The sequence below is a fragment of the Balaenoptera borealis genome (assembly GCF_965194805.1).
Source record: "Balaenoptera borealis genome assembly, chromosome: 13".
Classification (NCBI taxonomy): Eukaryota; Metazoa; Chordata; class Mammalia; order Artiodactyla; family Balaenopteridae; genus Balaenoptera; species Balaenoptera borealis.
The window spans coordinates 60,079,658-60,099,163 of NC_138870.1; the positions used below are offsets into that span (position 1 = coordinate 60,079,658).

At 37.0% G+C, this 19,506-nt stretch overlaps 1 protein-coding gene across 11 annotated transcripts in view; it reads right to left on the reverse strand.

Moving 5' to 3' along the window:
• TSPAN8 (tetraspanin 8) overlaps nucleotides 1-19,506 on the reverse strand; it is a 249,805-nt gene that overhangs the window by 128,643 nt on the left and 101,656 nt on the right. For 10 of the 11 annotated variants that reach the window (XM_082351728.1, XM_082351727.1, XM_082351725.1 and 7 more), the window contains exon 3: nucleotides 13,054-13,387. The exons of the other annotated variant lie outside the window; for it this stretch is intronic. In XM_082351728.1, the coding sequence (XP_082207854.1) occupies nucleotides 13,054-13,189 (136 nt within the window). In that variant the 5' untranslated portion in view covers nucleotides 13,190-13,387. The remainder of the gene's footprint in view (nucleotides 1-13,053; nucleotides 13,388-19,506) is intronic. 11 annotated transcript variants of the gene reach the window in all.

Below are 19,506 nucleotides of genomic sequence, written 5' to 3' on the forward strand. Positions count from 1 at the left end.
GGCAGAACCTTTTTAAGACCTCTTGTTGACACTTTAATTTTTATTCAAGGGTGTTTTCATCAAGTCTGAACTGACATATGACATTTTCTTCCTAAATAATTTTGGAAATGACATATGTTTTATTTTCTCTTTTACTTGTAGAAAAGGCCTAAAACACCCATAATGAGGGGTAATTAAGGAGTAACTCTTCAAAGACTTAGTCCCTTGCATTGAATGCAGCCAGGAAGCTGAAAAAGATAAAGATAAGGACTGAGAACTGTTAGATTTGGAAACAAATAGCCATTGGTGACCTGCCCAGTTTCAGTGGAATAGCAGATTGTGACAGTGAGAATGTAAGTTCTGAGGTCAGGCTACCAGAGTTTGAAATGTCTTCAATTCTGTTCAAGTTACTTGTTTCTCTGTGTCTCATTTTCCTTATGTATAGAGATAATACTACCTAACTCAGGGTACATTAAATACAATAATACATTTAAAGCTCTTAGCACAAAATACGGCATATAGTAAGCAGTCATTTAATGTTTATTGTCATCAGTATTAATGCAGTGGGTTACCGAATAGTCATACACTGCTGTTGGAAGTCCCAAAATAGTAACACTCAGTGGAGGTCAATTTGGCATTCACTTGTTAACTTAGTAATCCTGAGTCCGGGAATTTGTCCAACAGATAAACCTGCTCACACACAGCATGGTGTGTACAATATTGGTAATTGCCTCATTGTTTGAAAAAGATAAAGATTAAAAAAAACACAGGGGACTAATTATATGCACCAGCCTATATCACCAAAGGAATACTAAGTTACTTACAAAAAAACTGAGGAGGTCTTCAGTGTTCTGAGATAGACAATCTCCAAGATATATGATGAAGTGTAAAAAGCAAGAGGCAAACAGCCATGTATCATATGCTTCCTTTTTGTTTAATACAAGAGAAAAGGGAAAAAAAAGAATCACTCTTCAAGGGGTTTGTTATCCCATCATGGAAGTCATTCAATGATAGAATAAATTCTCCCATACCAGTGTTTAGAGGAATTTAACTATAGACCATGACATTGGCATCTGCCTGAGACAACAGTTAATTATTCCCACCATGAACACAGTTTTCTTCTACTGGTCTCCTGTTACTCCATCAATCTTACTTCCTTCCAGGTCACCCTTCCCTTTCCATCCTTTCCTTTTCTGCTCTGTTCTCTTAACTCTTATTTTCCTGCTTTCTCCTTTGCCCCCACTTGTTCCTCGTACCCACAGGCATTCCCAAACCACACAAGCAGCACGCAGGACCAGATACCTAATTATCTGTACTAGAGCATCTCATCCTGTAAATATCACAACAACAAAACCCTGGTTTTAACTTTCCACATTTATTACTTTCACATCAAATCTCTAAACAACTCTTCAGCATTTTCATCTTAAAAGCCAAAACCTGGAGGATCATCTGGCCAACAGCAACACCATCTAGTTCAACATCATTTGAAGTTCAATAACTGTGTTATAGGGCTTCCCTGGTGGCGCAGTGGTTGAGAATCTGCCTGCCAATGCAGGGGACACGGGTTCGAGCCCTGGTCTGGGAAGATCCCACATGCCGCGGAGCAGCTAGGCCCGTGAGCCACAAGTGCTGAGCCTGTGCGTTTGGAGCCTGTGCTCCGCAACAAGAGAGGCCACGATAGTGAGAGGCCCGCGCACCGCGATGAAGAGTGGCCCCCACTTGCCGCAACTAGAGAAAGCCCTCGCACAGAAACGAAGACCCAACACAAGCCATAAATAAATAAACAAATAAATAAAAATTAAAAAAAAAATTTGTTAAAAAAATAAATAAATAAATAACTGTATTATAATTTTAGCTCCATTACTTATCACCTCCAATTAGCTGAAAACTCACTCCAGAGATTAAGGGCCACAGGAAATGGTGTTATTTGCACGTTATTCTCATTTCTGTGCTGAACAGACTTCTCTGTCTCCAAAGTTGGTAGAAGAACTAGTTTCAAAGAACAAGTTTTACAGATGAAATGTAACAAATCTTGAAAGAAAAGCCACATTGCCCCTTAGCATTTGCTAAAACCTGTTAGTACACCCAGGGAGTAATACAAGGCACAGACAATACCAGTACCCAACAGGATTTTTCTTAGCCCAGGTCCAGATAGACATTTAACAGGAATAATGTTAGCTCATCTCTATCTTATCAATTCCATTTTTCATGCTCTTTTTCTAGAGGATTATAGAAAGAATTATATTCAAATTAATGGGGAGACAGTCAAAGGTAGTGTCTGATAATATAGGTTTTGAAATCAGACTTACTGGCTGCATGATTATATGAAAGCTACATAACTTCCTTGAGATTCAGTTTCATCTCAAAATGGTGATGAAAATGATTTTCATATCCATAGGGTTGTTGTGAAGATTATATGAAAAATAGGTCAAGTACTTGGCCCAGAACCTGACACATAGTGGACACATAAAATTAGCTATTAATACTATTACTACTTTTTACAACCCAGATTGGTGACTATGTCCTTATCACTGGTGATCTGCAATATGTAAAATATTTACATGGTCCACCAAAACTCATCTCTAGGGTAGAACTGTATGCCCTGACTCAAAAGTGCTCATTTCACCACGGCTTACATCAGAATAGGTATCTTATTCTGTGTGCTCATCGGACGGCAAACTACTGCTAGAACCATCCAGGAAACAGAGCGGCCCTCCTCTCAAAATAAGTTTTTAAAAAATTATCAAACTTATAATATACAATTCTCATTTTAAAAAATACAATCATCCCTGATGTCATCATTAAGTCTTGTTCCTCACTGTCAGACCAGTTCTTCTGTTAATATTTAAAAGATAAAATTGTAACAATTTTTAAAAAGAGCAAAACAAAATAGTAGGGGGGTGGGGGAAAGCAAAGCCAAAGAGGACTGAGAGCAAGAGAATGAGAACAAGAGCGTAAATCAATTTAAAATGTCAAAACTGGGAAATAAAAGGAAAAGCAGCTCTGCTGAATATAGTCCAGACCGGTGAGAGCATTATAGGAAGGAGGAAAAAGATAAACCCCTCAATCAAGCTCCAATCATGCTCTAGCCCTGGCCAGATGCTATGGTCCGGGATGTGTTTACAAGAAATGTACAAGTCTGCGTTAGTTCCTAATTAGGTTAGGATGGCTGCCAAAGAAAGTAGTAGTGTTTTTAAATGTAAGGTTATGGTTACAAATGGATATCAAAAGCCTTGACACTTAAGTGGCCATGACAATAGCCACCAACTGAATCTACATAATTGGTCCTCCAAGGTTGAGCCAGCAACTTGTGTTTCATTCTCATGGGGGCCGGCCCTCAAAGAATCCCAGCATCTAGAAAGTGGTACAATGTTGACTCATTAAGTTAATTGACATTATTAACTTGGGTTAGGATAAAGGCAAAAAGTAATTGATTTAAAATAATTGTAGGTTTTATTATGCTATTTACCTCTACCACTCACCTGGTAAGAGGGTCCTTTGGCAGTAGTTTCTTTAAAAATCTCTGAGGTGGATTCGGGAACGGAAAAAAAAATGAACTATTTCTATACAAAATGTGGACCATTTTTCGTTCCACACAAACCACTCTAAGACATAAAATAACTGACTGAATTCTCCAAATCAAGTTAAACTATTCTTTCAGTTTAATTCGTTTTTATTAGCCAGGTAAATAAATAATAAAAGTAGACCATTTGGAATCATCATCAGTGGCACTGTCTCCAGTGAATGGTACAGATGGAATTCTTGCAGATCACAAATCTAAATGCAATATGTCTTAGAATCTAAAAAAATGTCATTGAGAGGCTCACAGAATCCATTTTTATACTGCACTGCCAAGGAAAAAATGGGCAAAGTTCAAAGTGTCTGGAGAGCAGAGAAGTCCTGTTGAACCACTCTTGCCAATTAGCACATTTATTTTATGTGAATAATATTTTTCTGCCATCTCCTTTTCTTAGTTCAGTGTTTTGCTTTTAATGAGTCCTAAAAATATTTATTGAAAACGGCATTTATTGTTAATGAAAATTTCTTCTTTCCTCCTGCAGAATTCACAGCTGGATCAAAAGTAGCAAGTGACATAACCTGAAAATGCAATGGGGCTTCCCTGGTGGCGCAGTGGTTGAGAGTCTGCCTGCCAATGCAGGGGACACGGGTTCGAGCCCTGGTCTGGGAAGATCCCACATGCCACGGAGCGACTAGGCCCATGAGCCACAATCGCTGAGCCTGCGCGTCTGGAGCCTGTGCTCCGCAACAAGAGAGGCCGCGATAGTGAGAGGCCCGCGCACCACGATGAAGAGTGGCCCCCACTTGCCGCAACTGGAGAAAGCCCTCGCACGGAAACGAAGACCCAACACAGCCATAAATAAATAAATTAATTAATAAATTAAAAAAAAAAAAAAATGCAATGCACTGTTATTCTCCACTCCAGAATTATACCAGGAAGCCCACTGAGTGGTACATGTGTGTCATATAGGTACATTGTCAGCAATATGAAAACATGAATATTATTTCTAAAGAACACACCTAATGAAATGTTACAGAGATCCACTCCGCCAAAGCCAAACTCAATTTCACAGCTCTCAGGAAAGACAATGGGAACTATGTGATCCTACAGCTGAAGAAAGTGACTTTTTTTTTTTTTTAAACATCTTTATTGAAGTATAATTGCTTTACAATGGTGTGTTAGTTTCTGCTTTTATAACAAAGTGAATCAGTTATACATATACATATGTTCCCATATCTCTTCCCTCTTGCATCTCCCTCCCTCCCACCCTCCCCATCCCACCCCTCTAGGTGGTCACAAAGCACCGAGCTGATCTCCCTGTGCTATGCGGCTGCTTCCCACTAGCTATCTATTTTACATTTGGTAGTGTATATATGTCCATGACACTCTCTCACCCTGTCACATCTCACCCCTCCCCCTCCCCATATCCTCAAGTCCATTCTCTAGTAGGTCTGTGTCTTTATTCCCGTCTTGCCACTAGGTTCTTCATGACCTTTTTTTTTTTTTCCCTTAGATTCCATATATATGTGTTAGCATACTGTATTTGTTTTTCTCTTTCTGACTTACTTCACTCTGTATGACAGACTCTAACTCCATCCACCTCATTACAAATACCTCCATTTCATTTCTTTTTATGGCTGAGTAATATTCCATTGTATATATGTGCCACATCTTCTTTATCCATTCATCTGCTGATGGACACTTAGGTTGCTTCCATGTCCTGGCTATTGTAAATAGAGCTGCAATGAACATTTTGGTACATGACTCTTTTCGCATTATGGTTTTCTCAGGGTATATGCCCAGTAGTGGGATTTCTGGGTCATATGGTAGTTCTATTTTTAGTTTTTTAAGGAACCTCCATACTGTTCTCCATAGTGGCCGTATCAATTTACATTCCCACCAACAGTGCAAGAGTGTTCCCTTTTCTCCACACCCTCTCCAGCATTTATTGTTTCTAGATTTTTTGATGATGGCCATTCTGACCGGTATGAGATGATACCTCATTGTAGTTTTGATTTGCATTTCTCTAATGATTAATGATGTTGAGCATTCTTTCATGTGTCTGTTGGCCATCTGTATATCTTCTTTGGAGAAATGTCTATTTAGGTCTTCTGCCCATTTTTGGATTGGGTTGTTTGTTTTTTTGTTATTGAGCTGCATGAGCTGCTTGTAAATCTTGGAGATTAATCCTTTGTCAGTTGCTTCATTTGCAAATATTTTCTCCCATTCTGATGGTTGTCTTTTGGTCTTGTTTATGGTTTCCTTTGCTGTGCAAAAGCTTTTAAGTTTCATTAGGTCCCATTTGTTTATTTGTGTTCTTATTTCCATTTCTCTAGGACCTGGGTCAAAAAGAATCTTGCTGTGATATATGTCATAGAGTGTTCTGCCTATGTTTTCCTCTAAGAGTTTGATAGTGTCTGGCTTTACACTTAGGTCTTTAATCCATTTTGAGTTTATTTTTGTGTATGGTGTCAGGGAGTGTTCTAATTTCATACTTTTACATGTATCTGTCCAATTTTCCCAGCACTACTTATTGAAGAGGCTGTCTTTTCTCCACTGTATATGCTTGCCTCCTTTATCAAAGATAAGGTGACCATATGTGCGTGGGTTTATCTCTGGGCTTTCTATCCTGTTGCATTGATCTATATTTCTGTTTTTGTGCCAGTACCAAACTGTCTTGATTACTGTAGCTTTGTAATATAGTCTGAAGTCAGGGAGCCTGATTCCCCCAGCTCCATTTTTCGTTCTCAAGATTGCTTTGGCTATTCGGGGTCTTTTGTGTTTCCATACACATTGTGAAATTTTTTGTTCTAGTTCTTTGAAAAATGCCAGTGGTAGTTTGACAGGGATTGCATTGAATCTGTCGATTGCTTTGGGTAGTAGAGTCATTTTCACAATGTTGATTCTTCCAATCCAAGAACATGGTATATCTCTCCATCTATTTGTATCATCTTTAATTTCTTTCATCAGTGTCTTATAACTTTCTGCATACAGGTCTTTTGTCTCCTTAGGTAGGTTTATTCCTAGATATTTTATTCTTTTTGTTGCACTGGTAAACGGGAGTGTTTTCTTAATTTCACTTTCAGATTTTTCGTCATTAGTGTATAGACATGCAAGAGATTTCTGTGCATTAATTTTGTATCCTGCTACTTTACCAAATTCATTGATTAGTTCTAGGAGTTTTCTGGTAGCATCTTTAGAAAGTGACTTTTGATCATTCTTTGCCTAGAACAGTGGTTCTCAACCAGGGGCTATTTGTCTCTCAAAGGACATTTTGGCAATGTCAGAAAACATTTTTGGTTGTCACACTGGGGGTGGGGTGCAACTGGCACCTAGTGGGTAGAGACCAGGAATGCTGGTAAACATTCTACAATGCACACCATAGCACCAACACCCCCAAAGGAAAAAAAAGAAAAAATCATCTGGTCCGACATATCAATACTAGTTCAGAGAACAAAATCCCTGAGACAATGTTAGAAACATCCTAGAACTATCGTACTCTAGTTATGGGAATCCAATAATTTCATTTTTATTTTTTCAGTTTCATCATCCAGATCTTCAAAGCATTATCTTAAGATCAACAACAAAATAGCTCACATTTACTGAGCAGTCTCTTTACACCATGTGCCTTCCTAAGCATTTTCACATATTGTTTAATCTTCCCGACAGCCCAATGAGCAAGAAACTCTTGTCACCATTTCATGGTCAAGAAAATTGAGGCATAGGGAGGATGTGACCCACCCAAGACACAGCTACAAAGAAATGAGATGCAAACCCAAGTCCATCTGACTCCAGAAGCAAATCCTTAACCCACAACACCCCACAAAATAGCCACAGAAACAGAAACCAGAGGAGAGAACTTAAAGACAATTCCCTGAAAGAGAAAAAAAACAAGATTTTTTAAATGAGCTGCTGGATGAAACTAAATTGTACTTAATCAGCTCTACCTCCCCCACCCACCATTACCAGCACTCAATCCAAAGGAGTCCAGCACCTCCTCCCCTTTTTTTACACATGGGAATGACTAGAAATGGCCCAAGTTACAAATACTGAATTAGTCCAGTTTCCATCTGGGTGGCTCTCCAAATCTCTCTAGCTTCATTTTATGCTTAAAAAAAAAAAGAAAAAACTATTTCTAAACTAATTCAGAGCTGACTTGTATATATAAAAATAACTAATATTTTCCATGGAATCTTGAGGCAAGGTTTTTGGCCTGAATGATGTTGAATGGGTGGGGAGCAGCAAGCTAACTGTTCATCTAACTATTTTGCTTTGTGTGGGAGACCCGATTAGAAGCACTCTAAAGCAGCTTTGGCATTCTACCCCAACTTAGGTTAAACAAGACTAGAGCAACTATCATTTAAATACACACACAAACACAAGTGTAATTGGAAATGGAAACAGCTAATTGTTGCCATCTGTGACTAAGTGAAGTCACCTTAGTCATGGGTATGGGGCAGAATCGGGGGTGGGGGGAGTATAGATAAGTTATGTAAAAGGAAAAGGGTCAAAAATAGTCTTCACAGAGAGCAGTAAGTGGTTGTTCTCATCTATCTGGTAAAGAGCATCCAGGCATGATAAAGAGTTCAGTACCACACCATTGCTGGGCCTTCAACTTAATGGTCAATAAACCCACAATGGTGGTAATTTTTAAAATGTTGCATAAGAGTGACAAAAAGGGTTCGTAAGATTGGAACTACCTGAGACAAGTGTTTCTAAACTATGTAGGTCTACTTGACCCCAAATGGATTTTCATCATTCTATGATTATTCTACCCAAGTCCTGATTCTACCTGCATATCTCATGCATCCTTCTAGTATTGATTTGTCTATTAATGTGTTAGTCTTCTTCCTTAGGCTGTGAGCCTCTTGATAGCAGGGATAAGCAGTTCATAATTTATCCTTAGGACATCATGTGTCATTTGGTATATAATAGGTACCTAAGAGAATATTGACAAGTGCAGCAATGTCATCTAGAAGGGAGATCCTAGGGAAATGCACAAGCCTATTACTGTTAAATATTTTCTATTAATGACTTGGATGAGGGTATAGAAAGCTTGGTAATATTTTTAAATGGCACAGAGATGGCAGGGTTAACTAAATATATTGTATGACAGAAATAAAATTTAAAAATACCTCTAGAGGCATGACTATTGGGCCAAAACTAACAAGAAGCAATTTAGCAGAGATAAATGTAAAATCCTGCACTTGGGTTCAAGCACTCAATTGCACAACTACAAGCCAAATTTGTCTTAGTTTAGTAGTACTTTATGTGACAAAAAACTTCAGGGATTTCACTGACAGAATTTTTCATATGAGCCAAGTGCATGCTTTGGCGGCTAGAAAAGCTAGTGTGAGTGTAGGCTGCCTTAGCAGAAGTGAGTTATTTATGATATAAGTCCATTTAATTAGGAAATAGTTTGGTGTGGCCATTAGTGAGGGTGTAACACATAAAATAAGAGAATTAGAGGGCCTGTTGCACTCACTATGGTCATGCCACATCAGTGCCCTGTGTTCAGCTCTGAGTACCACATTTTAAGAGGGATATTGACAAACCCAAGTGTCTGAAGATGCTGCCAACTGGAAAGGGCTCCAGGAAACAGATCCTATGCTCCAATGCTGGACAGCAGAAAAAACTCAGAATTTTTTAAGCTGGAGAAGGAAAGCCTTCCCTTGAATATTTTGATGATTGAAATGTGCCCTGTTCCCTGTCTTGCGATCTCCACAAGATCACCACCTGGCACCATTTTTATTCACTCATTAAATACCTCTAATGTGTACTATATGGAAACATGAATCCTGTCTCTACTAAGGGAAAACTTAAAGAATCCTGATTTAGCAACTCACTTGTTTCAGAGTCAAGTAAAATTATTGGTGACTCCACAATGAGTTTATGGACTCTTATCCTGTGACCAAACTATAACCCCATTCCCCATTTCAGCATCTGAGTCCTTGGTGTTCTGTATGCTTGGATCATCTTCCCGATGATGTTATCACCTGTCTGCCTCCCTACCTGGACTTCTGTGTTTGATCCATGCACAGGTTCCCTGTCACTGTGCTGGGATAGACATCACCTTGAGGACCTCCTCCTTAGGGAACTGTTGACTCTGGAGACTCTTCCACCTGTCAGACTTGTAAACATATCTCATCCCCAGGTCCCATATGCTCCCACAATGGCTTTCCCATTGCCTTCCTCGCCGATAATCTTCGTGACACAGAAGACTGAATAGGTCAGATGTAGAGAAAATAACGTGAAGATGTTTTTCATTCAATTACAAAGATGATGTTTCTAATAATCCAAGCCTTTTTAAAAACAAGTTGGGCTTCCTTTTGTGAGAGGAAGCTCGCCATCCTCAGGAACTCCCGTGAAGCCTGGGAATGATTGTAGTGATGCCATGAAAGGATTTCTGCATTGTTAGCAAACTGGGCTGGATTCATTCTAAGGTAGAATCTCCCAAGCTTTGGTGTATTAAAAATCAGCCAAGAAGCATGTTTTTAAAAGGCAGAATTCCCAGAATCCAGTAGGTCCAGATTGGAGTCCAAGAATCAGCATTTCTGACAAACCTACCCCCCACCCCAGGTGATTTCAATACATGTGAACGTGGGTCACATTTTTAAAAACACTCTTCAAAGGAGAGTAGCCAACATTTATTGAAAATCCACTCTGTGTTAATGGCTTTGTGTGGTTTTTCTTAATTAAACCTCAACATAGTTCTCTGGGAGCTATGGCATAATTACTAAGGACTTGGTTTCAAGAACAAAGCTATTAAGGTTCAAATTCTGACTTCTCCACTTCCTAAAATTTTCCCCATCTCAATTTCCTTTTCTGCAAAATGGGGTTCTTATTAGTAATGACCTCATAGAGTTATAAAGATTAAATCATTCAATTCATACAAAGTGCTTAGAACAGTGCTGGGCACATAGTAAGCACTTAACATTACGATTCCTTTGAGGTAGTATGATACTTCCCCCATTTACACATAAGGAAATTGAGACTCAAGGAAATGAAGTCAGTTGCCTCAGATCCTTCAGCTAGTAGTGACTTCAGTCTATCTGTTTTCAAAGATTATCCATTATATTGCTCCTCCCAACTCTAAGAGTCTATGATCTTACCAGCCAAAGACATCACCATTAATAGGACTGGGTGGGAAACATTGTAAAGACAGCCCTATTCCTATAGGGAATGGACAGACACCTATCTTAAATTCCACCATGAATGATTTTACAAATGAAGAAACTGAGGCTAAGAGAGTGAAGTGATGTTGACAAGGGCTCACTCAAGAAAGTGGCAGAGTCTAAATCTGAACCCATGTTTCTTCTGCCACGTACCCTGTGATTCTAACCTACAGTGAGTCACTGCCTGGAAAATTCTTCTCATCCTAGTAAACACAAATGTTTTAAAAACAAAGATAGGAAACAAAAGTGGAATTCAGGGTGAAACTAGTTCTTGTATAAAGACACTGCCACCCACAAACATGGAAACAGCATACTTCCAGAAAAATATTTATTTTCTATCCCATAGCCACAGCCTAGAAAACTTAGCTAACAACTGACATCTCAAAAGTAACCTCAAAAGACAGCACTGCGGGGAGAGAATCTGTCTTAAAAACAAGGCAAACTTAGTAAACTGGCACAGAAAGAATTGGTTCTTGGAAACACGCAACCTTGTTTGAAGCCTTGCCTCTGCCACTTACTAGCAGTTTACTTGACTTTACTGACATTCTGTTTCCTCATTTACAAGGAGGTCATGCCTACCTTGCAGCATGTGAGATTTCAAATGGCATCATTTAAGCAAAGACCCTGGCCACAAATCTGGAACTCTAAAACTGTCATGATAGGGAAGCACAGTGCTTATCTCCAGAGAGCAGGGAACTTGTGTAACCATGTGGGAAGAGAAAAGGAGGTCTGGGATGCTGGCATAGAGGGTGGAGAGAAAAGTTCACAGTCCGCACGCATTGCATCAAACCTTGGGATAGAGCTCTTCTTAGGAAAGAATTTGGAGGACCTAAAGTTACTATGGTTCTCTGCCCAATTCGGTATTTTTTTGTAAAAATTTTTAGTATGACTGTCTAAATAACATGCAATCGTTTCATATAATCTTCTCTAGGACAAAGAACTTGTCCTACACACCTCTCTATTCCTAATCCTGGTTCAGCATCAGTACTCAATAAAGGTTTTATTGAATGAAAGAATAAAAGAATAAATGAATTAATTAATGTCATTCAGGCTTCCACAAAAGAAACAAAACATAAACAAGTCCTCACAGCAAATACACTAAGGAATTTTCTAATCCAGAGGACAGCAAACTTTCTCTGTAAAGGACCATACCATAACTATTTTAAACTTTGAGGAATATACAGTCTCTCTCATATATACTCAACTTTCCCATTGTAGCATAAAAGCAGCCCTAGACAATGCAAAAACGAATGGGTCTGTGTGATTTATGGATACTGAAATTTAAATTTCCTATCATTTTCATGTGTCATAACATATTCTTTTTAAAAATATTTTTCAATCAATCATTTTAAATGTAAGGACCATTCTTAGCCCGTGGTCAGTACAAAAACAGGCAGGCTGTCCTAGACTCTAGTCATTTCCACAAGCATCGGTAAATGTTTCCATGCAAAGCTGTTTCCAATTAGGAAAAAGGGGCTGAATTTAAAGCCATTTCTCCAACGTGCCTAAGTATTTTTTTATATGGGACCAAACTCAAAATGTGTACAAATGGTAACTTTATTTTAGTTTTCAACCTCGAATGGTTGACCTGATATGCCTACATCATGATATAGACACGTGAGGGTCTTTACTATAAATATAAGTAGAAAAAATATACTCTCTTAAGAGATATATTCCCTTAAATGTAAACATTTCTTCTTCTAAATGATCATTTATAGGGAAAATCAAAGGTTGTTCCATGAATATAAGGGTACCCATTAGGATCTTCTTGAGGGAGCCTAAGCTTCATTATATATTTTTTGTTCATTTTAAACTCATGCACAGAATCTAAATGAATTAACCATATATGTTTACAGAGTTCAGATAAGCATCCATGTCGTTACTTATACTGCATTTCTGTTATCTCTGGCTCTATCTCCTCTAAAATGTCACTGCAGGAAAAAAACAGGAACAGGATATCTGTGAGATTTAAATCTCTACTAATCTAGTCAGTTTATATACTGGCTATAGAAAGCAAACTGAAAACCAAAACTATGAATAATGAGACAACCTTTAGGTATTTTAAAAATCAAGCAAGTACAGTCTTATCACATGTGTTCATTTTTATGTTAAAGCAGCATTATTTATGGCTTGCTGGGGGGAAAGGCATAATCTTACAAGGGCTTATCTTAGTACCCAAAATTTAGAAGGAGAGAGAGAATTTTATTTAAAATGATTGTCTGGGGCCCATCTCAACTTCACCACTGACTCACCTGAACACTGGCAAGTTAGAACCTCCTGAATTACAATTTCCTCATTGTTAACTTCTCGTGATAATTATTTTGGTTAAATTATTGTGATTCAGAGAATACTTTATTTTTAATAAATTAATTTATTTACTTTTGGCTGAGTTGTATCTTCGTTGCTGCACGTGGGCTTTCTCTAGTTGCGGCGAGCAGGGGCTACTCTTCGTTGCGGTGCACGGGCTTCTCATTGCGGTGGCTTCTCTTTGCTGCGGAACACGGGCTCTAGGCATGCAGGCTTCAGTAGTTGTGGCACGTGGGCTCAGTAGTTGTGGTGCACGGGTTTAGTTGCTCCGCGGCATGTGGGATCTTCCCAGACCAGGGCTCAAACCCGTGTCCCCTGCATTGGCAGGCAGATTCTTAACCACTGCACCACGAGGGGAGTCCTCAGAGAATACTTTAAATACCATATCTGTATACGGACGGCAAAGCTGGATGAGAACCAAGAAAACCAGAGGTTGTGTTTTTGACACAAGACTCAGGACTGATAATTCCAGATCCCCACCATTAGATAAATCTCCAACAGTCTTCAAGGTTCTTGCTTGCCTATTGCTTGCTTTTTTATATATACTAATTCAAGTTGGTCATGAATACATAGATGTAGGATATAATAACTAATACCTAATAACTAGTTATCTAGTGTTATAACAATGTTAGAGCTATGGTTTATAGAAAGTCCAAAAATACATAGGATTTTTATCATCTCTCTTCATTCCCTTGGTTCCTGAAACGCCTTTAGTGTACCTGTTTCGTTTGTATGATTTATTCTTTTACTTAGATTTCCTAACTTTCTAAGAGGTCTAACATCTTAAAATGCTTTACATGATCTATTTGTCTATGAATAAATATCCATTTTGCTTGTTTTTTACTATTCTAATTATTTGAAGTAGTATGTGCTCATTTTAAAAAGTAAACAACAGAGAGGTAGTAAAAACAAAAATTAATAATCTCCATTAACCGCAATCAATCCCATCTCAAGAGATTACCAATGTCATCTGTATGGTATCTAATCTTGTCTCTATACTCATTAAGGTATATACCAACATATATGTCCATATATTGAATTTTGCTTACTTCATATTTTTAAAAATTCAGATTGTTCTTTATATATTACTCTGCAACTTGTTTTATTTCACTTAAAAATGTATCTTGGACATGCCTGTAGATGAATATACATATTATATACACATACATATAATTGAGTTGACTTGCATCATATTCCACAAAGTGGATTTATTAAATTAAATATTTTCAGTAATTCTTTAAACTGATAGACGTTCAGGGTTTGTTTCCAGGTGTTTCTACTACAAACATCCATATACAGTTGACCCTTGAACAACATAGGGTTTGGGGCGCTGACCCACCTCGCAGAAGAAAATCTACATATAACTTATAGTCGGTCCTCTATATACGTGGTTCCTCCCTATTCTCAGCCACGGGTGGATAGTGCAGCACTGTAGTATTTCCTTTTTTTTTTTTTACTATATAATATTCTAAATTTTTTTTAAGTTTTATTTTCTATTGGAGTATAGTTGATTAACAATGTTGTGTTAGTTTCAGGTGTACAGCAGAGTGATTCAACTATACATATACATGTATCTATTCTTTTTCAAATTCTTTTCCCATTTAGGTTATTACAAAGCACTGAGCTGAGTTCCCCCATGTTTAAGTGGACCCACGCAGTTCAAACCTGTAGTGTTCAAGGGTCAACTGTACATGTTTCCTTATGCAGTTGGGCAAGTATTTCTCTTGGACATAGTCCCAAAAGAGGAACTTGCTGACAAATAACTTTCCTGAAGATTAAATGAGCTCACTCCAGGTAAATATGAATATTAATGTTATTAAGCTCTTTAATGTTTTCCAATATAATGGGTGAAAATTATGTTTCATTATTGCTTTATGATGTATTTTCTTGACTACTAGTAAGTTTGATCACATTTTCAAATATTTATTGGACATTTGACTTTATTTTATTTCTACTAGGCTTTTTGTCTTTTTGCTAATAAATGTGTAGCAATACTTTAAATGTTTGCAACAGTAACCCTTTATTTGTTATTAGTATTGAAAACATTTTCTCTGAATTTGTCATTTGACTTTTTTAATGATGTAGTTCCACATATAGAGAAATTTAATTGTTTTCTATAGTCATCCATCTATTTATTTCTTTGTGTTCCTTCTGTCTTAATTTTTCTTTTCCTTTTTTTTCACTTTTATTTTCTTCCAGTTTTATTGAGATATAACTGACATACAGCCCTGTATAAGTTGAAGGTGTACAGCATAATGATTTCACTTACATTCATCATGAAATGATGATCACAATAAGTTTACTGAACATCCATCATCTCATATAGATATAAAATTTTTAAAAATAGAAAAATATTGTTTTCTTGTGATGAGAACTCAGGATTTATTCTCAACAACTTTCATATATAACATACAGCAGTGTTAACTATACTTATCATGTTGTACATTACATCCCTAGTACTTATTTATCTTATAACTGGAAGTTTGTACCTTTTGACTGCCTTCATTGACTGACTTATTTTAATATATGACAACAGATAAGAATCTAACTTTGTGTTTCCCAACTAAATTGTCTTTCTGCCAGCACCATTTATTAAACATATCATTTTTCCCACTGAACTGAAATGTCACCTTCATAATATATTAGGCTCTACTATACACATGTACTCTCTATTTGGTTCTACTCATCTACTCATCTACTTCTGTGCCAAACTGTACAGGTTTGATTATAGATTACAGCTTTATGATAAGCTTTGATATCTGGTAATGAAAGAATCCCACCACTAATATTGTCCGAATAATTGTTGGCAATTCTGCAACATATATTCTTCCAGATGAATTTAAAATTTTTTTTTCCTATTTAAAAAATTACATGTGAAAATTCTGATTGAATGTATATAACTTGATTTTATATATTCATTTTTGAGTAACTGATAGTTTCATAATATTAACTCATTCAATTCAGGAGCAGGGCGTGTCTCTTCATTTATTCAGAACCTTCAATAATGTCTTATAGTTTTGTCCGCACAAATCCTTAAATGTTCTTTTAAATGCATTCCTTCCATTCTAGCTGTTTACTAATATGAAGAAGAACAATCAACTTGTTTTTACAGTAATCTTATATCCAGCCACTCTACCAAACTCTAATATCTTTAGTAGAATCACTTGAATTACATGCAATTAAGGATATATGTCTCTTTTGGGACTTCCCTGGTGGCTCAGTGGTTAAGAATCCGCCTGCCATTGCAGGGGACACAGGTTCGATCCCTGGTCCAGGAAGATCTCACATGCCGCGGAGCAACTAAGCCCACGTGCCACAACTACTGAACCTGCACTCTAGAGCCTGCGAGCCACAACTACTGAGCCCTGCGTGCCACAACTACTGAGCCCATGCGCCACAATTACTGAAGCCCGTGAGCTCTAGGGCCCGTGCACCGCAACTACTGAGCTCACATGCTGCAACTACTGAAGCCCGCATGCCTAAAGCCTGTGCTCTGCAACAAGAGAAGCCACTGTGATGAGAAAGCTGCACACCACAACGAAGAGTAGCCCCTGCTCACTGCAACTAGAGAAAGCCCGAGTGTAGCAATGAAGACCCAACACAGCCAGTAAATAAATAAGGATATTTGTCCCTTTTAATATTTATACCACTCCTTTGTTCTCCTGTCTCATTGCTTTATCTAGAACCTCCAAAACAACATTTAATAATGAGGAAAACAGTGAGTATCCTAGCATTAGTCTTACTTTAAATGAGAATAACGCTAATATTTTATTGTTTACTTTGAGGCTTGCTGTCAAACTTTTTGATAAGTGGCTTTATTGTGTTGTGATAATTTCCTCTGTCACTATTTTTCTTAGCATTATTTATTATAAATGCAGTTAATTTTAAATTTAATTTAATCTGCTTTTTAAAAACTATTGGTAGAATGATACTGGGGTTTTTTTCTTCTTTCATACGATTATGAAATTAGTTATGTTGCTCACCTTTTTTAATTGAACCATCCTTGCATTCCTGGAACAAAACTTTCTTGATGTATTATTCTTTTAATACACTGCTAAATGTTATTTGCCTATACATTTCTAGATCTATAATTTTTATACTGTCAGTATTGAGTTTGATATTAAGGTTATGCTAGCTTTGTAAATGGTGTTTGTAGTTTTTCTGTGATCCTGAATTATTGTGTTATGCATGAATTATTTCTTTTCGAATGCTACTTAGAACACAGTTGTAAAACCACCTGGGCCTCATATGTTTAAAAATACTGAGTGTTCTGTAACATTTTATAACAACATTTCTAATTTCTTTTACAGCAACTAGTCTACTTAGGTTTTTTATCTTTTTTAGGGCAAAATCTGGTATTTATATTTTGCTTGTTAAATTACCTAATAAACTATGTGATAAATTTTCCAATTTATACCAGACAGTTCCACATAACATTTATAAAATTTTATTAATCTTATTAATATTTAGAGTTATATTTCCTTTACCATACTTAATATTATATAATTTTTCTTTTTTTGTTCTTAACTCAGACCTGCCATGAAATTGTCTATTTTATTTTTTAATAAACACAGCAAAAAATGACTGGGGAAATAAGTAATAACTCTCCTAAAGATGAGCTAGATAGCTTGGTGTAGTCATCAAAAATATTTGTTTCCTCACTAACAAATCAGCTCAGGCAATGAGGGCACAATAAGCCAATTTAATTCCTTAATCCAATACAATAGCCTTGGATTTTCTTTATTTGTGTGTGTATTTGTTTGTTTGTTTACTTATTATTTATTTACTTATTTACTTTGGTCAACTAGGAGGATTCTACACCATTGTTTCCACTTCACGTTAGACCTGGATTAATGCTACAGGTGAGAAGGAATGATATATATTTAAGCTAAAAGAAAAAGTATTCTTTCTAAATTAGACTCCAGGAATTCTTATTTTCCTGACCAGGCCTGAGAAATCTTGAGTCATGGTTCCAGAGTGTCTTCTAGGCCCTTTTTATAACACTTCTAGTTATACTTGTTTGTGCCACAGTTATTCAATATTTGTTATTCATTGTCTTAAATGATTCTGCACAGCCACTGTCCAAACAGATGATTTAACAAATAATTAAAAAATGAAAACATGTTAATCAAAGATGAAATTTCATCTTCCTGAGAGTAAACAACAGTAGTATATATCTTGGCAATCTTCCTGCAGCTTTATCTGGATAAGGACCAAAATGGGAGAGTGCAAAGATATTCTCACAATCTTAGGACAAAGAATGATTGTTCTATAGCTATGGTAGCAAGTAGCCATCAGAACCACTTTTACATTTATTCAATTGATCAATGACAATTTTGCTTCAATTAACATGCTTTTGCAAGCCAACCAATCAATAACAGGTCTTCGCTTCAAAAAGTCAGCCAATGAGAAACAAACTCACTCTAAGAAAAATGCCTCTGAATGCCAGCCAATCAGCAACAATCTCACTTGAGCAATCATGCTTAAACAGATGATGTCAACCTACTTATGCCTCTCAAAGTAGGCCAATCCCTGAACCCCATGCGGTTCAAAAACCCTATATAACATCAGCAGTCTACTCTTCTCAGGGAGACTTCTCAGGCGTAGTTCTCCCTTATAAACAAATTCAGTGCTGTCTTTTTATTTCAAATATTAAGTAGTGATCTCACCACCCTCTGACATCAATAAAGATTTATTTAATGCTAACTATGGGATTAAAGGAAAAGACAGTAAGGCAAGTTGGCTGCTCCTCTGTGAATTCAGAATAAAATGTACGCTATTTCCAAGTGTGTTTAATGTCTCTAAATATCCTGAAAAGCAGTGAGGAAAGGCATAAGAAAGACACAGAAAATTCTCTGAATTGATGCATAGCTGAAATAATTCTAGTTTACCATCCATGCAAATTACTTATCGCTCATAATACCTATGATTCTAATAATGCTGACTTCTCACCTTTAAATCCATTTGGGGACTAGACATATGAGAAAGAAACGGAAGGGAGAAAGAGGATATAAAAGTGAAAAATTAGTAAAGGAGAAAGAACAAAAGGAAGAGAAAATAAGTTCTGAAAAATTATTTATAAGAAAGACAAACCTCAGTGAATCTGTGAATTGAACAAGGGGTTTCCTTTGTACTTTCTTTCATATCCCATATCCTCACTCCTGGCTTCTGAGATACTCTCTATTTGCTCCCAGTCTTAACTGAGGACCTAACTTACTCTCACTTAGCTGTCAACTAATCCCCATAAGAAGGTAATAAAAATTCCATTTAAAAACATTTATTGGGCATTCACTGTATGTCAGACCCAATACTGGGTGTTATTTCTCCCAGAAAGATTCTCAGTGACCCAAAGGCACTTGAAACCCAAAATAATAAATCCACTGGTGAAATTTTAAGCACTAGGATATCTGGTAGTGCTTGTATTTGGGAGCAGGGAACCACACAAATAGCCATGATAGTATTTGTGAACTTTGGTAAATCCTATAAGCCTTATTTTTTTTAATTTTTATTTTATATTGGAGTATA